Source organism: Tamandua tetradactyla, chromosome 1 (genome assembly GCF_023851605.1).
Source record: "Tamandua tetradactyla isolate mTamTet1 chromosome 1, mTamTet1.pri, whole genome shotgun sequence".
Taxonomy (NCBI): Eukaryota; Metazoa; Chordata; class Mammalia; order Pilosa; family Myrmecophagidae; genus Tamandua; species Tamandua tetradactyla.
Window position 1 is genome coordinate 14,214,866 of NC_135327.1, and position 21,860 is coordinate 14,236,725.

The 21,860-nt window shown below is 55.9% G+C and overlaps 1 protein-coding gene across 1 annotated transcript in view; it reads right to left on the reverse strand.

Annotated features, from left to right (window-relative positions):
* Positions 1-4,458: 4,458 nt before the first annotated feature.
* VSTM2L (V-set and transmembrane domain containing 2 like) overlaps positions 4,459-21,860 on the reverse strand; it is a 32,990-nt gene continuing 15,588 nt past the window's right edge. Inside the window, exons 2-4 of the mRNA XM_077159697.1 lie at positions 14,482-14,651; positions 12,856-12,906; positions 4,459-5,080 (exon numbers count right to left, since the gene is read on the reverse strand). Coding sequence (XP_077015812.1) covers positions 4,808-5,080; positions 12,856-12,906; positions 14,482-14,651 — 494 coding nt within the window. The 3' untranslated portion in view covers positions 4,459-4,807. The remainder of the gene's footprint in view (positions 5,081-12,855; positions 12,907-14,481; positions 14,652-21,860) is intronic.

Sequence of the window (21,860 nt, forward strand, 5' to 3'; positions counted from 1 at the left end):
CTGTGAAGACAGCCACCTTGGGGCACGAAATAACTATCGGTGCTGGCAGGTGGGAATCTGGAGGCCTGGAAGGGCCTGGAAATCTGCATTTATAACAAGCACCACCCACTCCAGGGAATTCCTGTGCTGGGGACACTGTAGGGGAGGGAATTTGGTTCCCTACAAAAGACACGTATTCAAGTCCTAAGCTTCGCCTCATTCGGTGGGTGTGAGCCCATTGTAAATGGGACCTTAAAGATATTACTAGTGACGGTCGAACTGATTGAGGGCTGGCTTTAATCCAATGTGGCTGAAGGCCTAATAAACTTGGACAGAAAGGGAGAAGCCAGGAGTCAGCTGGGAAGTGGACACAAGGGGAAAGATGGCAGCTCATGGGAGCCTGACAGATCCCTGTCAATGCATTGGACCTCTAGCCTCCAAAGCCAGGAGACAACAAATTCCAGGTGTTTAAGTCAACCCATTGCATGTGATCTGTCACAGCAGGTCTGGCTGACCAGGGCAGGCACGAAGGGGAAAGCTGGCTGTTATCACCTGGAGGTGCACAGAGGATCTTTCTCTTAGAGCTTACTTCCCCCAGATCTCATGTTGCTTTGTTGCCTCCCCGTCCCACCTACTCCCGTCCCCACAGCCTGCCATTCACCAGCCATACCCTGAGGTCAGCACAGCTCAGCTCTGGTTTCCGCACAAAAATCACAGCGGTAGTTAGAAAAGCCAGTGGTCTCCAGCATGCCTTCCACTGGGCACTGGGGCAGTGAGTTGTAGATAGGAGCAGCCCATGTTTTTAAACAGATTTATTGAGATAAAATTCACATAATGTACAATTCACCCAGTGAAAGTAGGCAAGCCAATGATTGTTAGTATATTGTCATGGTCAGGTTCATGTGTCAACTTGGCCAGGTGGTGGTACCTGTTTGTCTGGTTGGGCAAGTGTTGGTCTGTCTGTTGCAATGAGGACATTTCATAGAATTAAATCATGATCACATCAGCTGCATCCACAGCTGATTCCATTTGTAATCATCCAAGGGGAATGTCTTCTGCAATGAGTGATGCTTAATCTCATCACTGGAAGCCTTTTAAGGAGGATTCAGAAGAGACAGGCTCTCTTCCTGCTTCGGCTGGCGAGACTCTCCTGTAGAGTTCGTCCAGACCCTCCATTAGAATCGTTGGCTTCACAGCCTGCCCTGCGGATTTTGGACTCTGCGTTCCCACGGTTATGTAAGATACTTCTATAAATTTTATATTTGCGAGTGTTTCCTGTTGATTCTGTTTCTCTAGAGAACCCTAACTAATACGTATATTCATGTAATTATACGACTATCACCATAATCAGTTTTACAGTACTGCCGTGGCCCCATTGCCTAATTGTCACCTCCACTCCTCACCTAAGTCCCTGGTAACTGCCCATCTACCTGCTTCTCGGTGGATTTGCCTGTTCTGGACATTTTGTATAAATGGCATCATACAGTATGTGACCTTTTGTTTCTGGCCGCTTTCACTTAGTGTAATCTTTTCTAGGTTTATCCGTGTTGTAGCATGTGATCAGAACTTCACTCCTTTTTATACCCCAATAACATCCCATTGTATGTATAGACCACTTTTAATTTATCCAGTCATCAGTTGGTGGACATTTGGGTCGATTCCACTTTGGGGCTATAATGAATAATGCTGCTATGAACATTTATGTACCAGTTTTGGGGGGACAGTGTTTTCGGTTCTCTTGGGAATCTACCCAGGAGTGGCAGTGCTGGAGCATACGGTTACTCTACCTTTAACTTTTTGAGGAACTGCCAGAATGCTTTCCAACCATTTTATGTTCCCAGCAGCAGTGTGTGAGAGTTCCAGTCTCTCTATACCCTCGCCAGCACTTGCTCACGTCAGCCTTCACATGCCATCCTAGTGCACGCAGCATGGTTTCTCATTGTGGTTTTAGTCTGCATTCCCCTGGGAGTGTCCCCATTTTGCAGAAATGGAAACTGAGGCTCAGAGAGGTAAAGAGCCTTGCATGAGGCCCTGCAGCAAGGGATGGGCAGATGCAGGATTCTAACCCAGGAGCTTTCCTCTCCCCTGGGCTGCTTTCCCAATGGAGTAAGGAAGATCCCTCCAATGAGGCTGGGGACCCCACTGTGGGAGGAGGGGAGCAGAGATATGGCGTAGACCCTGCAAGGGTGAGATGAGATCCTGTGGGGAAAGCCCTCGCTAGTGCCAGCAGGTGCTCAGGACCCACGAGTTTTGTTACAACTCTAGCATGGGGCTGTACCCCCCCAGACCCTCCCAAAGGGACCTGGGCATTCAGGGTCTGCCTTGCCTTTGGGCCTTTCTGGAAAGGACCGTATCCTTTGAGTAAAGGCTGGCCACCGCCTGGCCCAATGGTTCTCTTGGGAATCTACCCAGGAGTGGAACACCCAGCCCTGGGACACCCAGATTCTGCAGCAGGTCCAGAGCCCTGCCTGCTTCACTGCCTCGTTTGCTCAGGTCCTCATCCATTCACCCTCCAACCCCTACAGCTCGAAGCCTCAGTTTCGTCATCAGAAAACTGGGACTACATAGCCTCCCTCTGGGGCGGCTGTGGGGCTCAGCAGACGGCCTGGGCACGGGAAGTGTTCCACAGACTAAGTCCTCATTTCAACAGCTCCGGGTCCCTGCCCCAGGGGAGGCTTGCTGGTCTGGCTGGCGTAGGAGACCAGGGGAGGCAGATGCCGTCGGCCTAGTGTGAGCGGTGCCAGGGCTTCTGTGGTGCCCAGAGGAAGAACCAGCTGGCCACCCTGGCCACGAGGGCCTATCTCAGAACCCTCACACGTCTGAGATGACCTGGGATGAGCCAAGGGGAGTCCAGAGCCCAGGCTGGCAGCGCAGGACAAATAGGCTTTAGGGGTAGGGAAGGTCTGAGTTCAACAACTGTGTGACCTCAGGGGAACTGCTTGACCTCTCTGAACTTGTGTCCTCAGCTGTGATACGGGCATGGTGACACCTCAGAGGAGGAAGTGAGGTCCCAAAAGTGAAGGGACTAAACCTCTGGAGTGCATGTCCACCCGCGAGAGGCTCGTGGGCAGCAGGGAGATGGGGGGATGTGCAAAGCACCTGGACAAGAAAGAACGCACGCCAACGTCTTGCAAACAGCGGACAAATAAGTCGACAAGTTGTGGAACTTTCACGCAATGGAACATTATAAGGCAATAAAAAAGAACAAATTGTAGACACATGCAACAACACAGATGAATCTCTCAAATAGAACACTGCATGAAAGAATGGATGCATACAAACTTCACAAAATAGACAAAACTCAAATACACTGTTGAGGATGACATGTGCACGGGTAGTAAAACTATAAATGACCATTAAGAATGGGCTTACCCTAAAAGTCAGGGTGTGGTTACTTCTAAGGGCAGGGGCGGGCTGTGAGCGTGGGGACACACGGGGCTGGGGGCCGCGGCCTCTGGGTGCCATGCTGGGTAGGGAAAACCACCCGGGTACTTGCTTTATGACCATTCACCAAACCGTGGCAGCGCATTTTCAGCACTCTCTGTGTGTGTGACAGCTCAAATCCAGGAGTCCCTCAAGTGCCCACTGACTGCAGCGGAGCCGGACTGAGGCTGGCCATCTCTTACCCTCTCCCGGGGTCCTGCTTGGGGGACCAGGAGACGCCAAAGGGGGCGTGGGGGAGCCGGCCAACCCCCCACCCCCCACACCCCTTGCCCTCCCGGGCTGCTCCCAGGCGCAACACCCCAGAAAGATACTCCCAGGAGCTCTTTTAAACCGCTTTATTGAGGCTGGCTGGTAGTCACAGACTGGATCATGTATGCAGGGCAGCCGCACGCCCTCAGCCTCTCCACGTCCCCCCCCCGCCCCCTCCCCTGCCCTCCCCCCCACCCCGCTCCATCTCTGAGGGCGGCCAGAGGGCTGAGCCAGTGCCCAGGGGGTGCTGGGGTCCAACAGAAATATTTACAAATCACCAGGGGGTGGGTGTCCCCCGGATTGGGAATTGTGAGGGAGGAGGTACTGGGGGAGCCTTGGCTCCCAACGGCCCCAGAACTTTGGGTGGACTCAGCATGGGCCCCAGGAGGGGGCTGGGACGCTGGGGGCTGACAGAGGCGGCTCTTGGGAGAGCCTCAAAGACCCCCAAAGGGGGGCTTGCTGGTGCACATCTCTGCGTGGGGCTGTGGGGAGCCAGGGGAAGGGCCCCCCTGCCGACACGCTGGACGGCGGGAGCAGACGTCCGGCGCCCCTGGAGGGCCCAGGAGCTGCGTCTCAGGTGTTGGGGGGCTGAAGGAGCCATCAGAGGCAACGGGGTGTCTCCCTCTCCTCCCGGAGCCCCTGCAGTGACCCTGCTAACTGGCCACAGCTCTGGAGAGGCCCTAGTTCTGCTCAGAAGACTCGAGTCCACTTTCAGGGAGGGAACATCTGTGCAACCCCCAGGTCTGAGTCGGGGGAGGGAAGGCAGGAGGGAGGGAGGGAGGGAGAGGGAGGCCGGGAGGCCCCGGCTCCGGACAGGGTTGGGGGCAAGCAAGCAAAGCGAAACACTGGACTTCACTAAAGCTGGTGATGGGACAGAGGCAGCCCTGGCCCGGCCCCACCCCGGCTTTCAGGGAGGTCACCCCCTTGGCACCCGGGGCCACCTCCTCTGAGCCAAGTCACCACGGACTGAAAAGAAAGGGCTGGGTGGGGGCTTACATGCTGAGCGAGGGGATGGCGGGCAGAGGGCTGGTGCACTGGCCCCAGGCAGGGACAAGGAGGCGGCGGGCCCCAGGCCGTCCCATCCCCAGCGGTCCAGCAGCTCCATGCACTCCGGCCGGGCAGGCCGCACGCCAGGCTAGAGGCTGCAGGCCTCCTCGTCCACCGAGCGCTTCCTCAGCTCCTTGCCGGGCTTGGGGAAGGGCGGGGCGGGCGCGGCGGGCGGGGCTTCGGGCAGGTGCAGGACGGAGTTCTCCCCGGGCTGCACCCGCAGGTAGGCCTTGACCTTGTGGTGCCGGGTCTTGCCGTCGCTGAAGTCAATGACGCGGCACTCATAGGTGCCCTCGTCCGTGGGCTTCACCCGGGACAGGCGCAGCTTGTGGGAGATGTTGCTGCCCACCACCTTGACCACCTGGGGGCGACAGAGAGATCGTGACCTGACCAGCCGCAGAGAAGGTAGACAGCTCTGGGGTCCGCCCCTAGGGCTGGGGGCCCAGGGACCCTCCCACAAGGACACACGGAGGTTCTGCAAGAGAGCGAGTTAAAGAGCAGCAGAGCAGAAGCACCTCCAGAGGCCATCAATGGAGGGGATAAATAACAAGCGGCTACTTGTGCTGTGGAATACTACACAGCAGTTAAAAAGGAAGGCCGAGGGCCAGCATGCTAGAGCTCCATATTCTATAGGAAGAAAAGCAATTCCCCAGAATGTAAAGGAATCCTACAGTGGGATGCCACTTATGTACATAAACACGTGACACATACAAGCCAAGCTCCTGGTTTTGGAGTCTTCTGGGTATAAATTTTAGACATAGGCGGAACACGCCAGCCTCACGACAGCAGCTGTCTCTGCGGCGGGCGTAGGGGAGGGGCGCAGGTCAGGGGTAGGCCACAAAGCAAATGCTTGGCATGGTCTGAAATGTTCTATTTCTTTAAAAAATTAAGGTTGGTTACAAACACATCAAGATGTTAACAACTGTTCTCTCCAGCCTGGGAGAGCGAGGGTGTTTGTTATATTTATCTTCATACTCAACTGTGGCTTTGTTTTGTTTTGTTTAATTTGATTGGGTTTTTTAATTTTTTTTTTTTTGCTTGGCCAGGCACCGGGAACTGGACCCAGATCTCCAGTATGGCAGGCGAGAATTCTGCCACTGCGCCACCATTGCCCGCCCAGGGTTTTTCAATTTTTATTTTAAAATTGAGTTTGAATTCTATACACAGTCTGAATACAGAGTGCACACAGTCTGAATACGGAAGTTTGACGAAATATTACTTTTGTGTTCACCCATGAAACCACCACCCAGGGCAAGGTCTAGGACCTTGGCAGTCTCTGGAGCCCACCTTTGTGTTCCTTACAAGTCAACCCCCTTCTCCTCTGCCCCCACCACACACACACAGGGCCAATCACTGTTTTTATTTCTATCACCAGAGATTAGTTTTGCCTGTTCTTGAACTCTTGAGTCTGGCTTCTTTAATTAAGCATAATATTGGGGCGATTCCTTGCAGATGCGTGTATGTTTATTTTCATTGCTGTATAGTATTCCATTGCATGAATATACCACACTATGTTCATCTACTCACCTTTTGATGGATATCTGGGTAGTTTCCAGATTAGTGCTCTAATGAATAAATCTGCTATGAACATATAGCTGCTGTGAATTTTTTTCAATTAAAAAGAAAAGGCAGTTGGACAATCATATAAGATATCACCTTTTGGGGAAGCTGGGCAAAGTATACAGGAGTCTACAATCGGTCTTTGCAGCTTCCTGTGACTCTATAATTAGTTCAAAATAAGAAACTTTCTTTTACAAAGGGAGCTGGGCCTCTGAAAAGGGGCAGTGGTGATGGGAGGGGAAGGTGTTCCATCCTTCCTCAGGCCCTGCTTGCTTAGAGTTGAAAGAAGCCCAGGCCACTCCAGTTCTTTCTCCAACTGAATTGGCACCCAGCTGCCATGCTTTCTAATTTTAGGTCACATACACATGACTATGTCCACTTCACAGACAGCAAAACTGAGGCTCCAAAAGGAGACGTGACTTGCCCAGGGGCACTGTGAATCAGTCCATGGAGGAGCTGGAAATCGAACCCAGGCTGATTCCACGCACTCTAGCCCTCCAGAAGGAGTGACAGGCCCTTGGAGGGTCTCCCGTGCTGCAGGCTCCAGGCCCTGCAGGGCCACAGGTGGCTCCCCTGGCCCCGCAGGGAAGAGGGTGGGTGGGTGAGCGGCAGCAGGGAGCCTGGTCCATCCCCCCGCCCTCTGGGCCTTCCAGGCGGTCACCATCCTCCATGAAGCAGGAAGACCTGGACCCGAGGATAGCAGAGGGACTGGCCGTGGGACATGGGCAGGACTTCCTGACAGCAAGCAGTGGCAAACCCTTGCAGCTGCCCCTCTTGATGTGGGGCTGAGGACCGGGGGCAGGGTGGGGCCCAGCTGGTGGCATCCTGTCCTGCCGATGCCATCACCTCTGACCAAGGGCACAGGGAGGTCCCGTGGTCCTGCCATGCTCTCGGGGCGCGCGTTGGGAGATGCTGTTGCAAATGCACAGCGGGGAGCAAATTACCTCAACATCTGTTTCCCTCACGGATATTAATTATCCTTCATTTGTCAACCCTACAAGGCGCTAATGGAGTAATAATGCAAAGCTCTGGGAACAGACTGGCTCCTGGGGGGAGGGGAGCACCAGGCCCAGCCCAGCCCCTCACCAACAACCCCCCTCCGACAGCCTAGAACCCTGGGGGAGAGAGGACAGGGTGGCGGGGGGGGCACCCATCCCATCCCCCAGACACTCCCCAGGAGCAGTCAGCCGCCCCTTACCCTGACGTCCCCACTGCAACCTTCAGCCCTCCAGCCCCTGAGCCTCGGTTTCCCGGCCCAGACTCAGCCATCCACTTCACAGACACTTGGCGGGTGTCCTCTCTGAGGGTGCTGGGGGTGCCGCAGTGAGCACACGAGGCCCCAGCGCGGCCCCATGGGCTCATGTCTGACGGAGAGCCCAGACCTCAAGTCCATGGTCAAGTCCCGCAGGGACCTGGTTTCCAGCAGGAAGAGGGCTGCTGGCCAACACCCACCCCAGGTCCCGCCGCCCCCAGGGTCTGTGCTTCCAGCACATTCCGGAGAAGGCAAATAAGCAAAGCGAGGGGAGCAGCAGCTGTCGCGCCGGTAGTCATGTGGAGGAGCATTCCATCACGGCGAGGGGCTGTGTGGACCCTACTCCACATGTGAACCTCACTGCCCCAGAGCCCATGGGCAGGTGAGGAAACTGAGGCCCAGAGAACTGAAGGGCTTTGCCCAAGGCGGCCCAGCTGGGGGCGGGGACCAGGCTCACATCTCCTGGAGCCTCCCCGCCCTGTAAACTACACGTCTCCGCACCTCCTTCCCTGGGCCTCCAGCCCCCCCCCCACAACGGCTTGGAGCATCCAGCCCCAAACCCCCTCAGAGGTCCGTCCCGTGGGGGGCCTCCCGGTCCAGCTTTTTGGGGGTGGCGGGTGCAGCCTGGTGGATGCCATGCAGGAAAGCCTGCGGCCCAGCCTCAGCTCGATGCAGTGGCCACAGAAGAAGGGACACCCCCACCCCCACCCCCTCGCGGCAGCCCTGGCCGTAAATCACAATCATGCGGTGGTAGCACAAGCATCGACAGGGCTTAGCAGTGCAATTAAGCGCCTAATTACGCTGAAAAGAGACAAGGCCAAGGCCAAGGCCACGCCAAGGCCAGGCGCCGCCCCTGGCTGCTCAGCCTGGGCCTTCAGGGCTCCCCCCCACACCAGCCCTTCCCCGCAGGTGGCCTCACAGTCGTGGCCCCAGAACAGGAGAGTGGCCCCATAAAGGAGCTGGCCTGGGGAGCAGGGAGGGGCCAGATGGTCCTCGCCCCAGGCAGGCTCAAAACCCAACTCAGAGTCTCCCCAAATCTGGGCCCCAGGAGGCCTCATCCGCTCCAGCCAGAGCTGGACAAATCATCCACGCTGTCCCTCCACCCCCAGCACAATCCGTCCCCGCATCCCACCATCTTCCTTCAAAACAGCAAGGGACTCGTCTCACTGGAATCCAGACCCACAGCGCTGGCCAAGGCGATCCTCTCATCTGGCTCGACACCCAGGTCTCCCTAAAGCCACGCTGGCTCCCTCCAATCTGTCTTCCATGGCAGCCAGACTGATCTTTTCCAAAGCCACCACTTAGGACCCTCTGTGGTCCCCACAGCGGCGGTCAAGGCCCTGCACTAGCCAGCTCCCACCTGCCCCACAGCAGCACTGGCCTGAGCAGTTCCTCCAAACGGCACCCAGGGCAGCCCCCCTCCAGCCAACTTCTATCCACCATCAGTGCTCATGCTCAACAGCGCCTCCTCCAGGAAGCCCTCCTGACCTCCCCCGACCCGGCCAGCTCCTCTGTTACCGGTTCTCCTTCTCATCTTGCCACACTTGTAATTTCACTTTTAACATGCATGATTACTGGACTGGGAGTGCCAGGAGGGCAGAGACTGGTTGTGGGACCACTGCCTTCCCAGAGGCACTTTCTGTTGAGCACGACCCCAACTGCCAGCCAAGTGCTCTATGGATGTCATAAGGGATTTCCAAGGGTGATTTCGACTTCACATTAAGTGCGCCTCCCTTGTAGATTTCTGCAGAAACGTTAAGAAAAAGAAAGAGATTTGCTTTGAGCTGCCACAGTGGCCCCAGCCCTTACCCTGCCTCCCCGTCGGCCAGGAAACCTGAGTGTCCACACGTGAGTGTCGTGTGTGCCACAGCCAGGCGGACAGACAGGGGTGGACCGACAGGGCCTCGCGGTGGGCTGACTGAAAAAAATGCCCCTGCCTTTTAGCCATTTATAGACTAAATGGGGGCAGGGGCTGCACGTGCTTCCCGGGGCCTCTCTGGCTGTAACTGGCTTTTAGAGCTTGGCTGAAGAAGGGCTGGGGGGTAGGATGAGTGGGCCAGAGCCTTGGGCCATATGTACATGGGGACCGAGGCTTCCCACGGCTATTTCAGGCTGAAACGGGTTACAGGAACTGAACCTACAGCACAAAGAATTTCTGTTAGACCCAAGGAGGGACTTACAGGGTGAAGGCTGTGAGCACCGAGGTGAGTCTCCTGGAGAGAGGGGCGTGCAGAATTTCACCTTGTCTTAAAATGAGGATGTCGGGGGCTATCTCTACTTGCAAAACTGGTTTAGGGGAAATTCATCTAAATTTTAAGCACAAAGGACTTTAGTTAGATCAAAATAAAAAGTTCCAAAACTAGAGAATAGCCAATAAGGAGAAGTTTGCCTTGGGAATGGGGTTTAATGGTGGAATCCTAATATATACAAGCTACCAAGGGAAATGCTTTTAGGCCAGGGGTCCTTCCCCAGGCCCCAAATTAAATGAGATAATTCAAATAAAGTGCTTATCATAGTTCCTAACATATGGCAGGCACTCAATAAATGTTAGCTGTTATTATTATTATCACCATCATCACAGACGCCTGTCCTCCCACATATCTGCTCTCCCCGTGAGAGTCTGAGCTCTTTTAATTCCTGTTTCCCGCAGAGAAGTTGAGCCTCCTTTCACTGCTCCAGTCCCCGCACGCTGGGAATAGGATAGCGTATGATTCACAAATTCACATTAACAAGTTTCCACCCCAGTAACCTACTGCCATTCACACGGCCAGATGCATAGCACTTAAGAGTTTCCAAAGTGTTTGGGTCCATGCCTTGGACAGCAGCTCACAGGGGAGAGGGAGGCGGAGGCACGTGGCAGAGCTGGAACCAGGACTCAGGCTCCTGGGACGCTAAGCGCGTCCCCACCGTGTCCTCACAGCCCTCCGTGGTGCCTCCCCGCCTGGGCCCAGCACAGCCAACTCACCGGGTTACCATGGAGACCCCAACAGACCCACACTCCCTCTCGACTCCACTGCACCCCGCAAAACCCAAAGATATTGCACTGTTCAGCTCACGCCAGACTTCAAAAAATCAGATTCGTTCCCAACAGTTAAAAACCAGAAGATAGTCCAACGAAATTAGGATTATTTTAGAAGATGGAAATACTGGGCCTGAATTGCTGTCTGACTCAAACGCCCCCTGTCTGTACGGGACCTGGCCCCCCCCCGAGCTTCTCCACTCATCCACACTCCCTATTCGCATACATGTACGAGCCTGGGCCCCATGTCGTATTGGTGTGTCTGTATATAAATTTCTGTGTTTCTGTTTGCCCATGTGTTGGCCAGAGCGTACGTTTGTGTGCATCATGCTCATTCAGTAAGTATTTATTGAGCATCTACTGTGATTCCAGACTCTCGAAATACAACCGTGGATCAGAGAGGCACAGCCCAAGCCTACGGGGAGCTCCTGGGGGAGAAAGACATGAATCAAATACTCACACGGATGGATAATTACGGATGGAAATACAGCCAGCAGGGAAAAGAAAGGGAGGCTTCCCTGAGCCGCGCTCTGGAGGGAGAGAGAAAGAGGACCGGCTTTCCAGGCAGAGGGGCAGCCGGTGCCAAGGCCCGCAGGCGGGAAGGGCGGGGGAGGCGGCCAGGCGGGGAGGGGAGGGGCGGGCGGCCAAGCGGGCGGGAGGGCAGGGGGGGGTGGGCACAGCCAGTCACGTGGGAAGCCAGAGAAAGCCTGTGCCTTCTTAGACTCCAGGAAGCCAGGCTGTGCATCTGTTTACAGGCGTCACTTAAAACGCTTGTCTGTGTGTTCATGGCAGTCATTCCAGGGGCGCTGTCTGCACCCGTGGCTGGGTCTGTCTGTCTGTGTGTTTCCCAAACAGACCCCCAGAGCCCCGGCCGGCGCAGGAAGTGCAGGGTCCGGCGGGGAGGGGCTGGAAGAGCTGTGGGTGTGATTGCACCATTACTTGGAGCACGTTTATTTTTTTAACTAATTAGCATCTTCACATTCCCCTCACGTGGCCCAGCAGCCTCGGAGTCTAATCCTCTAAGTCAATTAGATTATTCTCTCTTTTGCCAGAGACGCTCCTCAAAGCCCAAATGCAATCATAGGAGAGAGAGCTACAACGAACAGGGTGTGTTAATACAGACATAGATCTACACGTGCCCGGGCCTAACGGATCCGTGTTTGGGGCAAGAAATGGGGCGCCTGGCACGGCGGTGGCCTTGGCAGCAGGTGGGAGCGCGGGCAGACCAGCAGCTGCTCTGCGCAGGGGATGCCTTGAACTTCCAGATCCCGACTCGGAAGGCCCCGCGACCGACAGCACGAGCGACACTTTGGGGACCCTTGCTTTCTCGGGGGCCTGCCTCTGGCCCGAGCGGCTGCAGGAGCCTCCTCCCTGGCCTCCCTGCTCCATGCTGCAGCCTCTGTTAAGGGGGCGGCAACTCTGGGGGTCTCATCGGCCTTGGGGTCCTGAGCGTCCCCACTAGTCCCTGCTTGGATGAACCACGCAGCAACGAGTGGCCTTGCGGAGCTGGCAGCCCCACGCCTGCATGCCCGGGAGGCCCGCATTTCTTGAGCATGCTGCTGGAGGACCCAGGGCTCCTGCCGGGATGTCCTCGTGCCCCACGCGCTGGGGCATGTCCCTAGGCAGTCCCTCTGCCCCGTGTGTTCTTCCCTTCCGTGCCTCTCTCAGGCCTGCCTGCGTCCCCCAGGGCCAGCTTTGGGCACCTGTCCTCCACAAGGGCGTCACTCCCGGCGTCCTCCCCGGGTCCCCACTCGGTGTGACCTGTGGCCAGTCCTCAAACCCTCTGAGCCTGTCTCCCCATCTGTAAAATGCTTGGTCCCTCCCTGGAGGGTTGTGGCAAAGGATGAGAAGCCTGTCCAGTCCTGAAATCGTCCGGTTGCCACCCCCTACCCCTGGGACCCGGGAGCCAGGACGCCCGAGTGACCGGGAGATGCCGTAGCCGTCAGCTGTGATGGGCGGGAAAAGGCCGACGCAGTCCCATTAGACCCTGTTTTTCCCCAAGTGAAAAATGCTGCCGAGACAGCACAGGCATCGGGGCACACACAACCTTGGCCCCGACAGCGGAGAATGCATCGTCTCTCCCCCTGTCATTTTTTTGTGGCTGTCATTCAACGAACGTGAAAAATCTCCAGCTTTTAAAAAACAGAGTGGGGCCATTTTTTCTCTCCCTTTCTCTTTTTCTTCTCCTCCATCTTCTTGCCCGAGCTCCCTGCTGAACTGGACCAAAAAAATATCAAAATTTTTTTTAAAGTTGCAGCTGCGTCCTCCATTAGAGCCCTTGCGAGAAGTGATTATCAAAACTCACACTTATTTTGGTCGCGTCCTTCCCTGCGTCTTCCTGCTGAGATGCTTTTAGCTGTGGGGAGCAGGAGGGGTGCAGAGAGAGAGTAGAGACAGGCATTAGCGGGGGGCCGAGGCGAGGAGGCCTCCTGGGGGGGGCGGGTATGGACAGCAGTTAAGATTCTAGCCATGGCAACTGATGGGCTATGGGCTTAGGGCCCCTCAGTTCTCCGTGTCCACTCAGGATGGGGGTGGGTCCAAGCAAAGGAAGATGAGGTGTGTGCAAATGTGCACATACACTGTGCGCTGGGAAATGCGAGGCTAGTTCAGTGCACACAGCGGGTCTATGTGTAAATAGGCAAAAATGTGTGTCTGGCTGGATACTCGTGTCTCCATCTGAGTGTGCTTGCATTTTCAGGTGTATGTAGACATGAGTGTGAGTTGGTAGCAGATGCTGCCGGACCCCTGCCCACATACTATTCCCCTACAAGCTAACTCAGGGCTCCCTGCAGCTTTTTGTCTCAGAGCCGAGTCCTCTAAGCCTGTGCGTGTGGCAGGCTGGCAGCACTGGGAAGTGGGCACGCCCAGGGGCGAGAGGGAGTTTAACAGGTGTTTGTGTACACGTTAGAGGGTATTTGATGAGCATGCAGGAATAGGTGGGCATGTTGGCATGTATATATGAAGGGGTGTAAGTGTGCAGATCTGCATATGTTTGCATGTTCGTTTGTGTATATGCTTGTGTAAGGATGCCTTGAGACAAAAATCAAGTGCAGGGAGCTGATGCAGGTGATCCCAGGAAAGAGGAGTAGAGCAGGGGGTGAGTGAGGCAGCAAAGGAAAGGAAGACAACAACGACCATGCTCTCCAGCCAGCAGCTGCCGTGGGTGACTGGGCACCTCCGGGAGACCGTGGAGCACACGCTTCATGGTCCAGCCAGGGCAGGAGGGCCGAGGGGCTGGGGTGTTTGTCCTCCACCTCTCATCAGCCCTGGGTTGAGGGCTGCCCCCCGGGCACTGCCTCCCAGCACCCCCGGCTGCCTGGCTGGCCAGCAGGCTCAGGTGTCCGGGGAAAGCCTCTGGCAGAGTCACGGGTGTCGGCGGCTGGCAGCTGGGCTGGTGGCACGTGGGCAGCATCTGCTAGAGGGGTGTGTACATGTGAGCATGTACATGTCTAGAGGTGGATGTGTGTGCAATGGCTGGGTGTGCAGGGCGAGAGCGTGCATGTCTGTGGATGTGTGTACATGCACATGCATGAAACGGACTCAGAGCTCTTTATAGGACTCCCGCCCTCCTAACTTAAAGAACTGGTGGAAAGGAAGTCAGGGGTCCTGGACCCAGCTTCTGCCCCTCTGGCCTCAGTTTCCCCACCTGTACACTGAATGGAGGAACTCAGGGCTCGTGGAGGGCCCTTATTTCAGGGGCTCAGCCTAGCTTTGCTTCCTGCCCCACCCCCCAGAAAAGCCCCATGTAGGGGAAGGTGGTCTCAGCACCCCATCTCCTTAAACGCCCCAACCCGGGAGGAGAGGGAGGGAGGCAGCGGGGTGCCTGGGAGGACGACGCAGCTGGAGCCGGATCCCTGGGAGGAGGCGGGCAGGACCCCCCCCAGCCCGGCCAGGGCTTTCCCAGCTCTGCGGGGAGTCTCGGTGGCGATACCTGGTTGGCGGCCCACGCCTGCTTGTCGGGCCAGTCCCGGCGGCTGCGCACGTACCACCACTGGATCTCCAGCGAGTAGGAGGGGGCGCCGCTGCCGCGGAAGGAGCAGGCCATCTCCACGTCCTCGCCCGTCCGCGCCGTCACGTCGTGGGGCGTCTCTGTGAAGAGGGCTGTGCGAAGAGATGGGAGGGGCGTCAGGGTCAGGGTCAGCAGGCCGGAGGGGGTGGGGGGGGGACAGAGAAGGAGGGGGCCGTCGGGCAGCGGGTGCAAGGCCACAGGGGCGGACCCTGCCTTGGGTGGGGCACACCCAGCGAGGCTGGGCCGAGGACGCGTGCAGGAGATGGGTGAGGGTGGGCCACGGTGGCGCAGTGGCCGACTTCTCGCCTGCCATGCCCGAGACCTGGGTTCGATTCCCGGTGCCTGCCCGTGCCAAAAAAAAGAGACGGGGTGAAGGAGGAGGCCCAGGCCGGCATGCTGGGCCTCTTCCCCGGAGCCAGGGCGCCACGGCAGACTCCAGCAGGAGAGGGAAGGGGTGGGGGCTGGGCTGGAGCCGGGAGCATGGGGGAGACCAGCCCATCTTATGTTTGATCACTGTGTCACTGCGTCTTGTCCATGGAACAGGGAGCATGGAGCTCCCCAGGGCAAGCGCGGTCCCTGGCTCCCAGCAAGTGCGCCATGTGTGCTGAATGGACGGAGTCTCTCCATCCTCTCGGGACTCCAAGGTGTAGTGGGTACCTTGCTTGCCTCCTGCGGGGCCCGGCTCCCCACCAAATCCCAGGCCCCTAGGCACTCTTCCCTTATGCAGCAGGGAGCCCTGTCCCTGTCCAGCAGCCTCCCAGCCTTCCACCCCCTGCCAGGTAAATGAGAAAACAAATCCACAGTTAATATGGCCCCAACGCCCCTCCCACCATATGCTCTGCCTCTCATCTCTCCAAACAAATAATGTCCTGAGATGTAATTAGAATTCTTTCCCCTTCTCAGGAGAGATTATACTGCCCTGGAAAGATGCCAGCAATGGGAAGCCCCCATCTTGCCAGCCCCCCAGAGCCCTACCTTTCTGCTTGCAGGCCCTCCAGGCACCCCTGTCCAGGGGACCAAAACATCCAGCTTCAGGCCGTGGGTCCCTTATGCTCAGGGAGCACTAGGCCGGGAGGAGAGGGGAGCATCGAACCAGGAAGGAGATGGGAACACTGGGCCGGAGGAGTTGGGAACACTGAGGGAGCACTTGGCCAGAGGAGAGGGGAGCACTCAGCCAGGAAGAGAGGGGAGTACTGGGCCGGGAGGAGAGGGTAGCACTGGAGGAGCACTGGACCAGAGAAGAGGGGAACACTGAGCCAGAAAGATAGGGGAGCACTGCGCCAGGAGAGGGGAGCGCTGAGCCGGGAGGAGAGGGGCTTGGATTTGACCATCTGCCTCATCCCTCCCCTGCCCCTGCCATGATACAAGGGCTGTGGGAGGGTCAGGGATTGACAACTCCCTCCATCCAGAAGCTTCTGCTTTTTCTGCTTTACACACCGGATTTCCATGTGGAGCTTTACTTGAGCAAGGGGTGCTTCTAGGCTAAGAGAAAGTCGGAAACGTCCTGGAGCGCCCAGTCAGAGGTTTATAAAACGCTTCATGAAGCGTCCCCTGTTCTCTGAGGTTTGGAAGCTGTTACGTAAACAGCCTGCTTGAGGAGAATGAGTTCTATGCTACTGACTGGACGCCTCCCGGCGCCGTGTGAGGTGTGCGTGCACACAGTCAGCCCGGAGGGTGGGCGTCCTGGCCCCACTGGGCGGAGACAACCTGGGGCTCTTGGAGGAAAGTGCCTCACCCACTCCCACTTCTCCAATCCGCAGGTGCTTGGGCCCAAAGCTCAGTCTGCCCCCCACCCCCACCCCTTATAGCCCACGGTCAGTCCAGTGAGTCTCCAGAATCTCCCCCTCCTCCTCACCTCCACTGCCCCAACCCTGGGCCGAGCCACTGACACCTCTCACCTGCAAGATTCCAGCAGCCTCCTCTCTGGCCTCCTGCCCCTACCTCGCCTCCCTGCCCATCTACTTTCAACACAGCAGCCAGAGGCATCCAAGAAAACATAAACCAGTCCCTGTCCATCCTCTGCTCAAAACTCTCCCATGGTGTCCTCTCACCCAGGGTCAAAGCCAGCAAGACCCTCCCCGTGGGGGCCCTTCCCTCTGTGCCAGCTTCTGCCTGACCCCTCACTCATTCTGTTCCAGCCACAATGGCCTCCTTGCTGTTCCTTGAACGTCCCAGCCACGCTGCCGCCTCAGGGCATTTGCACTGGCTGTTCCCTCTGCCTGAAGCACGCTCTCCCCAGATACCCACATGGCTCACTCCTGCACCCGCTTCGAGGCTCGGCTCAAATGTCACTTCTCAATAAGGCCCATCCCGGCACCTCATTTAAAATTGCACCTCTCTCCACAGCTTAGCATTTCAAGTCACTCTTCTCTTCTAACGCACTATCAGTGCTGTCCAATAAACGGTCTGCAAGTGACAAGAACGTGCCACCTTGGAGCTGTCCAGCACATGTCAGCCACCTGTGACTACTGAGCATCTGAACTGTGACTGAGGAACTGAAGTTTAAATTTTATTTAACTTAATTAATTTAAACTGCAATTTAAATAGCACTGTAGGCAGCAGCATTCCATATTAGACAGCACGGCTAATGTACTTATTTTATGTTTCTTGTCCGTGCACCCTTCCAGGAGGCAGGGCTGTACCTGTCTTATTCAGTGATAGATCCTCAGCAACTAGAACAGTGCCTGGTACATAGTAGGTGCTCAATAAATACTTTTGAATGAATGAATGAATTGACCTGGCTGACCAGTGGTGGAGCAGGGTCCAGAGCTGGGCCCCTGAGAGTCCTAGGCCAGTCCCCCCCCCCCCCCGCCCCAGGACATTCCCTGACATGACCTGAAAACACGAGCAGGACCGCGGGAGCCGGGGAGCCCCTGAGCCTCCAGGAGGGGCCAGGAGATCATCACAGCGCGCTGCTGGTCCCTCTCCCCAGGACAGCTAGAATCTGCTTGATCCAGGTCCCCCCTCCCAGCATCAGAAGCGCTTTGCAAACAGGGGAAGGCAGAGAGCAGGGTCGGAGCTGAGTTGATCCGTGGCGTGGCCTGGCTGGGCAAGGCTGAGACCTCCTCCAGGAGCCACTGCCTGAGCCAAAGAAATAAGATCGCGCCTGCCATTTTCCCTCCCACAGAGGCGGAGGGGGCCCCTGAGCTATGGGGCGGGGGCTGCTCCAGGTCACAGAGGTAGGGAGGGCACAGCCAGCCCTCAGAGCCTGCGTGACTCAGCCCCTGTGCTGCCCCTCCTCCCAGAAACAGAAGAGTTGGGGAATCGCCTCCAGCAGAGATGTTCTTGGGTGGAGACTCCATCAGGGTGATGGGGAGCGGCAGGGACCCCAGTCATCCCTGCTCAGCCTCTCCTTCTCTGGAGCCTCCCATCCTGAATTGTCTGAAAACCTGACTTTGACCCACCAGCTCTCTTTACTGATACAGAAAGCAAGGCCCAGAGAGGGCAATGGGCAATGTCTGGCCTGGGGTTTCTCCGCGGCCAGGGGTTGGTGAGGCCAGACCCTTTCACCCCCAATCAGACCCGGGCCCTGGAGGCTGACGTGGGCACAGCAGCCTGGGCTGGGGCAGCAGCACTGGGCGGGGAGTCAAGAGCCCTGAGGGTGGACCTGTCCACACGGCAGGGTGCCACATGACTCCCAGCCGCGGCTGCCGAAAAGAAACAGAATGCGTGGCACAAATGCACGTCCCATATGGATATTTTAAATGTTCTAGAAACTGCATTTTAAAAAGTAAAAAGAAATGGGTGAAATTAATTTTAAAAATATATTTTAGGGTGGTGCAACAGTGATGTAGTGGCAGAATTCTCACCTGCCATGCCAGAGACCTGGGTTTGACTCTTGGAGCTTGCCCATGCCAATTAAAAAATATATATTTATATATATATTTTTTTAATCCAAGATATCAAAAAAAATATTATTTCGGGCGGGCCACAGTGGCTCAGTGGCAGAGTTCTCGCCTGCCATGCCAGAGACCTGGGTTGGATTTCCAGTGTCTGCCCATGCAAAAAATATATATATATTATTTCAACAGGTAGTAAAAGTTACTAATGAGATTGTTTACATTCTGTATTCATGCTAAATCTCAGAAACCGGGTATGTGTTTTGCATTTACAGCACATCCCAGTTATAACCAGCCACATGCAGGTGCTCAGGAGACATGCCTGGCCGGTGGCCAGTGTCCTGGCTAGTGCAGGACTAGTGGGTGACGAATCTGTGGCACACCTTCAGTCCCCCTCGCCACGGCTCCCCATTGCCCGGAGGAGGCAGGCAAGGCCCAGAGCAGGTGGGCCTCCCTCCCACGGTCACCCAGCACAGTCTGAACATGAACTAACGTCTGGACAGCTTTTAGTCCGTGCTCTTTCAGAGTATTCAAATTCTTTTCCACTCCCAGGAGCAGTCTAAAATAGCTAGCCTTGTGGGGTCCTGCAGGGTAGAAGGCTGATTTTAATCTGAGTAAAAAGGCTTTGAACAGGCACAGAAGAAGCATTTAAGCCAGCCTGAGGCAATCAGGAGAGGCTTCCCAGAGGAGGTGTTGCCTCTACCTTGGCTCTAGATGGGGACAAGTGGTTCTGAGGTGCGACCTCTGCACCCTCCTGGGGCAGAGGTGGAGGGAGGGGAGCTTTGAGTGTGAGGGTGGAGAGAGAACCTCAGGTGTGCTGGGCCAGGTGAGTTAGCTGCGTTGGAGACACCAGCTCCTCCACCCCATAGTTGGATCCTGGCCCTGGTCCCTCTGGTCCCCTCAGACCCTGCCAGGAGCTGTGCAATGGGGGTTAGTCTTGATGGTCCTTGAGAGTTCTTCCAGCTAACACAATCTGGGAAGGGGAGGGGTCATGTCCACTTGGGGGTGGGAGGAATCTGGGAAGGCTTCAGAGAGGAGGCAGCATGTAAGCCAGGCCTTGAAGGAGAGGTAGATACTGACAGGCAAAGGCAAGGCAGAAAGGCATGTCAGGTAGCAGGAATGGTGTGAGCAAAGGCAGGGAGGAGGGAAACCCAGAAAACTTTGTTAAAAAAAAAAAGTCCCCGCCATTTATTCAGCATTTACTTTTGCCTAGCGCTATGCAGACACAGTCTCTAATCCACTCCCAGGTGACAGGTGAGGAAAATGACGCTCAGAAAGGGGACATGCTTGCCCAAGATTCACACAGCGCTGGGTTTTGAACCTAGATCTGACCAAAAGTTGTGACCAAGTCCCAGGGGCCCACCAGCCCTCATCAAAGTCTGGTCTAAAATATCACGTTAAGTCCAGCCAGCAGGCTCCACACTTCTGTACCCCACTTGCATGCCTCCATAGATGGGGGGCTCAGTGCCTCCCACAGCCACTAAAAATGGGCAGCTGTCATTGGCAAGCCGTTCTCCCTCCCTCTCCTAACTCTGAGGACACTGCATCAGCACCAGAAACTGGAAGGTGAGCCACACATATCTTGGTAATGATGATGCAGATGTAATAATAATTATCTCTAAGAAAACTAGGGTGCTTGCTATGTGCCAGGCACTGTGCTAAACACTTTGTATATATTTTCTCATGTTCCCACCATGATACTACGGGGTAGGTGTGATCATTATTATCCCATTCTTCAGATGGGGAGGCTGAGGCTCAGAGAGATTAAATGGCTTGCCTGAGGTCACACAGTAAGTAGGTAAATTTGAATTCAGTTCTAGAGGATTCTGGAGTGGGGCTCTGTAATTTCTAGACCAGCTTCCTGCAGCTCCTCTTCTCTGCTCCCCAGCCCACCTCCTTCCCTTCAGCCCCCCAGAACCCCACTCTCCATGTTAGCATCGCTGCTGAGCTGGGGACACAAAGTCCAGCCCCTGTCTTTGCCTTTCTCCCGGCCCTGAGCCGCCTCTCCCAGCTCAGGTAACTCCTCACAGCCAGTCCCAGGGGAGGCCGGAATAATTATAGATTTTTGAGAAAGAAGCAATTGTGTTTTCCAGCCCCAAGGCCCAAGCTGGGCTGGGCCGGCTGGAAAGACAATTAAAAATGGTGTCCACAAATTAGGATTCTTCAGGAGGAGAAAGGGGCTTGACCCAATGCAACATCTTCTTCCTTTCTGCTTTTAATTGGGGAAGTGATGTATTAATTAACCCCAGGCCCAGGAATCGGGGCATCACCTGCAGGAAACAGCTTAGGGTCCCGGCCCAAACCACTGGGCTTGGCTTCTGGGAAAGGCGGGGGATGGCCTGGAAAACCCAGGGCCTGGGTTCCCTCCGAACGCTCCAAGGCCCCGGCTCAGCGCAAACAGGGTTTTGCCTGGAGGCCTGGGTTTAAATCCCCTTTCCTCTCCTCCTTAGCTGCGTGCCCGAAGGCCAGCTCCGTTACCTGAAAACAGCGGAGAATGGGAGGACCAAGGAGAGGATTAAACAGGGAAGCATATGCCTCATGCTTGGTACATAGTAGGTGCTCAATAAATAGCATTCCCTTCTCTCACCTTTTAGCTCAAAAAATCTGGCATGTCAAGAAACAATTTTTAAAAATCTTCTTTGTAGCTGCATCAGCTTATACAGTGGCCGCGACCTTTGTATTTCACTTGCTCCTGGGCCCTGTGACCTCTCATCCATCAGTCCTGTCCTCCCTCTCCTTCCTCATCTACTCGCGATGGCCCTCCCCTCCCAGCCGCCAGGGGCCCACACAAGCCCGAGCCCCCAGCTCCCTTTAATTCTCAGCTCAGATTCTCTATCCCAGCACCTCCAATCCAGCCCCAAAGATCCTTTTTACCTCTGCGCAGCTCTCCCTGCCCTTCCAATCATCATATCTCTGGTTTGAGACTGCCACCTCCAGGAAGCCCACAGGGATTGGTCCCCAGCCCACTCATCAATCTCTCCTCTGGGCTTCTCAGATCTATGGTTTCAACCAGAACAAGATCAAGAGTCCCCCTGGGGGCAGGGGCAGCTCCTAGTCAGGAAACCAAGACAGAGCTGGAGCCAGAGAAAAGCAGTGTGGCCCCACGCACACCAGTCCAGGCCCATCTTTTGCAGGCACTTACTGTGACACTCCCCTGCTCCAAGCCTTCAAAGGCTTCCCTGGCCCATTGTGCTAGTTTCCATGCAACAAAAATTTCTTTGGATACGTGCCCGAATGCCACTCCCCTCAACACTCACACAGCTCACTTCTCATCTCCTTCAAGCCTTTGCTCATGTCACCTCCTCAGTGAGGTCTTCCCTGCACCCCCATTCTCTCTGCCCCCCCCCCCTTTTCCCTTCATCTGTTTTCACTACCACATGTCACTAACATAGGATATTTTACCTACTGATCTCACCTATGGTCCTTAAAGGCAGGAGATTTGGGTCTGTTTTGTTTACTACC